The sequence below is a fragment of the Acanthisitta chloris genome, unplaced genomic scaffold (genome assembly GCF_000695815.1).
Source record: "Acanthisitta chloris isolate BGI_N310 unplaced genomic scaffold, ASM69581v1 scaffold17608, whole genome shotgun sequence".
In the NCBI taxonomy this organism is placed as follows: Eukaryota; Metazoa; Chordata; class Aves; order Passeriformes; family Acanthisittidae; genus Acanthisitta; species Acanthisitta chloris.
The window spans coordinates 1,397-9,116 of record NW_008685577.1 but is presented as its reverse complement, the minus strand read 5'-3'; the positions used below and the strand labels follow the sequence as shown (position 1 = coordinate 9,116).

Here is a 7,720-nt window from a genome sequence, read left to right as displayed (position 1 = left end):
GGAAAGAAAGATGTTTCTTGCTCAAAAAACAGCCTCGTGAGTTATCTCCGGGGACATAATCACCAGCTGAAAGGATTTGCTGCAGGCTATTTTCAACAGGAAGCCAACAGGTAGTGGTGATTCATGGAGAGCTCAGTAACACCGGAGTAATCGCCATTCCTCCTTGCAGCAGGAAAGAGGATTAAGCAGGACTACGAGGGAACATGCTCCTCCCAGGACAGGGCTCAGGAGGATTGGGATAATCTGCACAGGGACATGTCTGTGAGCAGTGGATGGGCTGGGAGGGGCCTGCAGAGTCATGCAGGACAGAGGTCTTCCCAGGGCACACCACCAGGCAGGAACCACAGGGCTTGCTCAATCCTGTGGCTGGAGCCAGGCAGTCCCTTCCTTTAACTGGGTACAATGACAAAAGCACCTCAACCACTCAAACCCAAGTGCTCTTCCAAGCCCTTTGGATTTAGGCCGCAGAATAAGGTTGAAAACAGCATATCTGAGCCCACAAGAGGTTGGGAAGGTTTCAGTGCTCAACTCCCTGGCACCGGAATGGGGAAAACAGCACTTTCAAGAAGAAAGTCTGAATTCAGGGTGAGGCTTGGCCACACATTCTTCTAGCTCAGCCAGGTACTTGGAAGAGAAATACAGCTCCATCCTTCACTGCTCCTCTCCTGGGAGGGGAAAGCTGTTCAAGCCAGTTCAGAAGTCAAAGTGTCTCACCTGTCATAGTCGTCAGGGTCAAGTGGTTGGTAACTGGCTTGGTAACAATTGATCCTTTTCATGAAATCCTCCATGGCATCGGTCGAGTTACAGTCCCGGTAATCTGGGCTGGACAGTTTGACTTCCTGCAACAGGGCAAAACATGCCACAGGGAGAAGTTAGGAAGCTTTCCACGGCAGACTATGCTAAACTCAGATTGCAAAGTCCTGCCAACATCCAGAGATCAGCTGAGACACCTCACAGTCAGCACTCACCACAGGGCAGAAAAGAGAAAACGAGACCCAGAACTAAGCGTGAGAGAATCGCATAAAAACCACTGCATGACTCAGAGGTGTACATCATTCCTCTCCTACTCCCCAGGAATGGGGGCAGCTCATCACCACCCAGCACAGTGGGGAAAGCTCATGGCTAAAGAGAAGCATCAGGTTTAAATTCAAGCTGAAGATGGAAAGTGCAGGAGCTTAGACAAGATGCTCATCCCAGGCCCCTGGAGTGACTGAAGTTCCCAGGAGTCAGAAGTCAGTAACAGCACAGCAAGAGAACAACATCCAAACCCTCTCTGTGCATTATTTGCTCCAAGCTCCTGGGCTGAAAGGTACTAGAAACAGAGAACATCCAGAGCCTCGGGGACTAAGCTGCCTGAAGTAACCTAACTAACATTTCTCCTGAAGCTTTGGGTTTGAGCAGCAGCACTACACATCAGTAACTTCCCAACAGCCCTGGAATCAACAGAACACAATGGATCACCATGTGTGGCACAGCCCAGGCCCTGCCTTCCACACTGATCCCAGCACCAAGAGCACCATTCATCTGCAGCACCCAGCCAAGTAAAGGCATTAAAATCCTCAAAAAAATCCAGCTCAAAAAAATGTTTTAAAGAAGAGTGATCTGAGCCTTTTATCAGCATTGTGGGAAAGGCTATGTGCAACCTCCCAGAGAGCTGCTCACCAGCCAGGGGACACCAGCTCCCAGCAGGAGCAAAAGCCACACTCCCCTCTGCCAGTCAGTGGGAGCTTCACTGGCCATGGCTTCTCGAGGACCACGAGTAGTGGCTTAGCCTCTTCGGCCACCAGTTCCCTCAGGACTCATGAATGCAACACATCAGGTCCCATGGCCTTGTGCATCCTTAGGTTCCTTAGACTGTCTCAAATCTGATCTCCTAGTCCTTGCCTTTGCCTTCTACAACTTCACTGGTGTCACTGGAGCACTTGTGAATGAAGGCCAAGGCAAAAATTTGAGTATCTCAGCCTTCTCCATATCCCAGGTATCCAGGTCTCCTGTTTTCTTCCAGAGAGGGACCACATTTTCCCTAGTCTTTCTTTTAGCACTGATGTATCCATAGAAGCTTTTCTTATTGTCCTTGACGCCCCTGTGTAGGTTTAACTCTAAGGGCTTTGGCTCTCCCAACCCAACCCTTGGCCGCTCAGACACCCTCTATTCCTTCCAGGCTGCCTGTCCTTGCTTCCATCCTCTGTAGGCTTCCTTTGTCCAGGAGCAACTTGTTCACCCATGCAGGTCTCCTGAAGTTCTTGCCTGGACTTCTTTGTTGGGATACATCACACCCAAACTTGGAGGTGATCCTTGGATATTAACCAGCTTTCTCAGGCCCTTTTTCCCTTCATGGCTTTATCCCGTGGTACTCCACCAAGCAGATCCCTGAAGAGGCTGAGGTCTGCTCCCCTGAGGTTTCATTCCACTGCAGGACAGGCTGCCCTTGAGCTTTACATTGCCCACCTTGAGGACTTGAACTTATGAACATGAATGCTATTCCTACCTGTCTATAGAGGGACAACAAAAGCAAGACATTTCCACACTTACCATAACGTTGGTGGCAACTACAGTGGGATCATTGCAGACAGATTCAATGAAGAACACCTGGGAAGCAAAGCAAAGCTCAGCTGAAAGCCACCAACAAGGTTTTCAACATTCAACCAGCTCCTTCTCAACCCAACCTTGGCCCTGCTCTCCCTCTGCCCCACTCCCATCCTTTGCTTCTCCAGGGCTTGGTATGGAGCAGGAGAGAAGAGTTTCATGTTTTAAATCAAACACAGCAGTGAAGTCTCTCCCTTACACAGGAGCATCACAAAGACAACACCTTGGTGAAACAACAGTACCCCAAGGTACACTACACGCTCCAGGCAGCGACCCAGTGGTACCAACCTTGAACCCATTTTCTTTGGCAAAGTTGAGGATCATTCCTCTCCTCTCCCGTGTGGTATTGGTGGCATCAAAAACCTTTCAAAGCAAAGATTCTGATCAGCACCACGAGTGTCTGGTTTCCCACCGAGTCTGTGCTCAGAACGAAGTGCACAGGGCACAGTGACCCTGGGACTGGGAGCACATCTCGCAGCTTACCGCGATCTGGCCAGACTCCTCGGTCAGGTACAGCTTGACATCCCTCAGGGCAGCCAGGGCACACTGCCTGCAAAACAGGTGACACACATGATCCTCATGTCTTGATGTTGGTGTGCCTAAAGCTACTGAGTTTCAGTTTTGAGCTCCTGGCACCCAAATCAGTCCCTCCTTGGGCAGCAGGGGAGATCCAGGCTAGAGCTCATCTGTTCATCACCCCCAAACAAGCTGGTAACATGTGCTGCTGGTCCTATCTGGGACCAGAGTGGGGGCAGTGCCCACACTCACCTCCTGACTTTCATGGCCTCCTCGTTGTCAGGGCGGAAGAAGTCATAGGAGCTGTAATGCTTCACGGCCTCGCGGCGATACTCGCCCACATTGAAAACTGTGGGGAAGGCAAACACCATCAAAACCAGGGGCTCAACTCAGCTCTGCAATCTCTGCAGTTAGAGTGAGCAATGGGCCAAGAATTTACATCCTTAGAGAAAAAGATATAGGGACATCCCTTGGTCTTCAAGATGAAGGAGAGACTGGGAGGACAAGCAGAAGCCATGGGGAAACAGCCACTTGGCCCGTGGTACCTTGGGGACATTCCCCACTACCTCCCACCCCCCAACTTGGAGCAACTGCCAAGGACCAGACCCCATGGCTTCCCCTGGAAGCCAAGAAAAGCCTTACCTTTAGTGGGGACACCGATCCAGTTGAGGTAGCGAGTCAGCTTCTTGGAGATGTAGGTCTTCCCACGGGCTGGGAGGCCAACCATCACTATCACAGTGGGGGAATTGGCAAGCTGTGGCCCACAGGCTGCAAGGAGGACAGAGAACATGAGCAGCTGTTAGTCCTCTAGCTCATCTCATCTCGTATCAACCCTACAAGGCACTAGCTCTTCACTCAGCCTTCACCCTCGAGTCCTTCAGCAGCGAGAGGAAGCTCAAAGCCTCTGCTTCCCATGCACCATCACCTCTGAAATATCTCCTCTTCACCCTTCTCCTGAGCCTGGACAAACAAAACCCTGAGCAGGCCAATCCACTGACTGATTTTAGGATTGGGATCTGCTGAATGAGCAGGGGACATGGTGGGTGGCTCCATGGCTGTCCCCAGCGAGACACAACCACCCACCAAGTCATGCCAACCCAAATTCACCTTGGTGCCACCAGAACCAGGAGACAGGAGTCACAGCCTGAAAGCCACAGCAAGAACACCCTGATGGCTGCAAAGTAGGTGAGGAACCAGCAGCAGGCCCAGGCTCCCTGGAGAGTCTCTGTGCCTCAGTTTCCTCAAGGCAATCACAACCTTCAATTCCCATCATTGGCTGAGTCCCTGAAAAGCTCAAGGATGGCCAAGGACTTTCAGTCCCTGAAGCTGTGCACTTCAGACACTGCTGCTGTGCTGAAACAGCAGGCCTGCACCAAGATCTTCACCCCAGAGAGCACCTTCCAAAATTTTGACTAGCTTTTTGCTGACACACATGCAAATGCAACCAATTAACTGTTTTTTTCCGAAGACAAACAGGGCAGGAGGGCTCACTGACTTCTAAAAGCAGATAGCCAAGTGATTTATCCCTTTTCCCTAATCAGCCTGCTCAAAGCTGAGTTGTTGGGGGGTTTTGTTGTGGTAAAGAGGGCCCACATCAAACAGCTGGAAATTGGAATCACTTAGTGACTTGGCAAGTGAAGAGGAATTCCTCTCCAGGTCACTCGAATGGCATGGCCAACATGCAGCCAAGTCAGCTGCTTGGCTGCCCAGGTGATCTGCTTCCTCCTGACATAAATCCTTTAGAAAAGGAATTCCTGGTTCGGTTTGGAGCAACATGCTGAGGTTGCAGGACTGGGAATGCAGTTTGGGAATTCTTTAAGTCCTCCACAGCACCAGTGTCACAGGATATCTCTGGACCAGCATCCCTCTCCCATCCTGCATCCCTGCTCCTCTCCAGGGTCTGCCCTGCAGAGCTGCCTCTCACATGGTGCTGCACACAGGAAAGGCCAAGGCACAAGGCCAGGGGCTTTAAATACAGGAAAGGAAGATCTTAACGATGCCTAATGGAATTTGGATTAGCCCAGCTGCCTTTCATGCCACCTGGCAAGACCTGCCATGAGCCCTCCTGGCACAAGAAGGACAGGCAAGACCCTCCAGGGGATTTCTCAGCCTCCCATCCACCTCACTGGAAAGGAATGCAGGGAGTGAGTGGCTGGTGGCAGAGCCACAAACCCAACCTAATTCCAGTCTGAGTGGAGAGCTGTGCCTGCCCTGGTGGGACCAGAGGCTCCTGGGACAGAGACAGGGCAGTGTGTTGGCCTAGATTGTTCTCAGTGCTGGTCTGGACAGGGCAAACAGAGAGGCATCCAGAGAACATGCCAAGCATATGGGATTCCCCTCCTAAGGAAAAAAATTAAATCCAACAGCTGAAGAAACCCAATTAGGGCCATGAGGAAGAGCTGCAGTGCTGGTGCCCACATGGCAGAGAAGAGCCACCCATCACCTCCCTGCCTGTCTCACCAAAGCAGACACAGGAGGAGATGAAAAGCTACCTAAAACAGCTTTTCCTTTTTACCCCTAAATACTCCACATTCCTGAGGTTGGAGCTGCCCTTACACTCACTGTCTTTGTGCCTCCCCAGTGCTGTGCTTCCAGAGCCCACGGCAGCTCCCACCAACCACACTGATTTTCCATGCTGGAATGCCAAGGATGCTGTGCAGTGCATCCAGAAAAACACTTCTCCCTCTCTCCCAGCCCCTCATCCTCACCCGACCCTATGGGCTCAGGTGTGTGTCTGCACAAACTTCACACACCCATTACATAAGGGGAGGGGGAAGGAATAATTCCTGAATAATAAAGAAACTCCTTTCTCTACCTGTCAGCAGACAAAGGCATCTCAGGAGGATTTGAGGCCATTAAAGAGCACTCCAAGAGGATGGGAACAATGCTGGGCACTGTGTCCCTGTGGCTCCAGGCAGCTGTGGCAGTGCTAGGGCTGACACCACATGGGCACACACATGCCACTTCCAAAGAGTTCAACACCTGCAACGGAGGAATCTCCCCCCTCTCATTTTGCTGCCAAAGGGAAGATTCAAGTTCCCCTTGGACCGTGAAAAAGCATCTGTTTACAGACCTGGGAAGTGCCTCCCAAAACACCAGGGCATCGGTGAGCACCTTTTTATCAGGAATCTGAGCCTAAACCCAGCTAAATCACAAAAGCCTGTGGGAAACTTTGCGTGGGGATGAAACAGAGACCAGTGTTTTGCTTGGTGTTTCACAAAGAGCTCATTCACTGTGGCTTTCCAGCGCTGCTGGGAAGCTATCCGGGTTTTCAGTGCATATTCATTACTCCTTATCGGCACCCAGTCAGGTAAGTCAAGGGCAGGGAAGACTTCCAGTCAATCAGGGTATTTAGAAGGAGCTTATCACTTATGCCTTCTACCTCCTAGAAAGTCAGCACTGATGTGCTCCCACGGTTCGAAGGAAGGAAGGCAAAAAACCACTAAAGGGAAGGAAATTTGCTGCTATAAAAGGTCAGATAAAACAGCATCTCCTCTCTTCAGGCAGTTTTACTGTCACCTTGGAATAAACATTGCCCTGTTCCTCCTGCTCCTGAGCCCCACACTACATATTTTATGTTAGTCTTACATTCCTTTTTATAGCTTTTTACCACTGCAGTTCCCCAACACCTTAGTGCCCACACACTGCTGCACATCACACACGTGTGCGGAGCAGAACCTGCACATCCCCGGAGAGGTTCACATCCCTGGAGCCAGGGGATGGGAAGGGGAAGGGGGAAAGGGATGAAAAGGCGATGGGGAAGGGATAGGAAGGGGAAGGGATGAAAAGGCGATGGGAAAGGGATGGGAAGGGGAAAGGGATGGGAATGGAAGGGATGAAAAGGGGATGGGGAACAGATAGGAAGGGGAAGGGATGAAAAGGTGCTGAAAACTGGATGCTGCCAGGTTGGATGGAGCTTGGAGCAACCTGGGATGGTGGGAGCTTACAGCCTGGAAGCTTGAGGGATGAAAAGGTGATGGGAAAGGGAAGGGGAAGGGGGAAAGGGATGAAAAGGGGATGGGGAAGGGATAGGAAGGGGAAGGGATGAAAAGAGGCTGGGAAAGGGATGGAAGGCAGCAGCAGCCCCTTGGCCCGGCCGAGCCCCCTCCCCTGGCTCTGCCCCTTGCCGCCCCAGCCCTACGTGAGAGACGTGCAGCCCAAGAGTGACTGAATGGATCTCGGGCCGAGCTGGGCAATCCCCAACCCGCGGAGAGGAGACCCGAGCGCCGCTCTGAGCAGCAGCTGGAGGATGCTCAGGGGATGCTCCTGCTCCCTCCGGGGACCACTCCACCCCTGCTCCCGGCACAGCTCCACTCCCACTAGCTCTGTGCCTCTGCTCTTCCCAGGGGCTGAGCAATTCACAGCACCCAGAGTTTCAAACAGGCACCTTGAGCCGAGAGAAGCTAAAGCAGCCCAATAACCCTCTCCCCACACGGCACAGCAAACAGCCCCAGCACGGCTCATTCCCAGCTCGAGAAAAGGCAATTAGAAGCCACACTGGAGTACTAATAAGTCCCTGAATAATAAGTGCCTGAATACATGACAGGATGTTAGTTTTCCCCTCTGCCGAGAGAGAATTCTCTGCCCTGAGTAACCAGGTGAATGAAGTGGCACAAAG

General features: G+C 51.8%; 1 protein-coding gene across 1 annotated transcript in view; it reads right to left on the bottom strand.

The window, feature by feature from the left end:
- PFKFB3 (6-phosphofructo-2-kinase/fructose-2,6-biphosphatase 3) overlaps window positions 1-3,864 on the bottom strand; it is a 9,412-nt gene extending 5,548 nt beyond the window's left edge. Inside the window, exons 1-7 of the mRNA XM_009079824.1 lie at window positions 3,745-3,864; window positions 3,355-3,451; window positions 3,070-3,136; window positions 2,875-2,949; window positions 2,533-2,589; window positions 715-839; window positions 1-16 (exon numbers count right to left, since the gene is read on the bottom strand). The exon at window positions 1-16 is cut by the window's left edge and continues 195 nt beyond it. Of these exons, the coding sequence (XP_009078072.1) occupies window positions 1-16; window positions 715-839; window positions 2,533-2,589; window positions 2,875-2,949; window positions 3,070-3,136; window positions 3,355-3,451; window positions 3,745-3,829 (522 nt within the window). The 5' untranslated portion in view covers window positions 3,830-3,864. The remainder of the gene's footprint in view (window positions 17-714; window positions 840-2,532; window positions 2,590-2,874; window positions 2,950-3,069; window positions 3,137-3,354; window positions 3,452-3,744) is intronic.
- Between the last annotated feature and the right edge of the window lie 3,856 nt (window positions 3,865-7,720).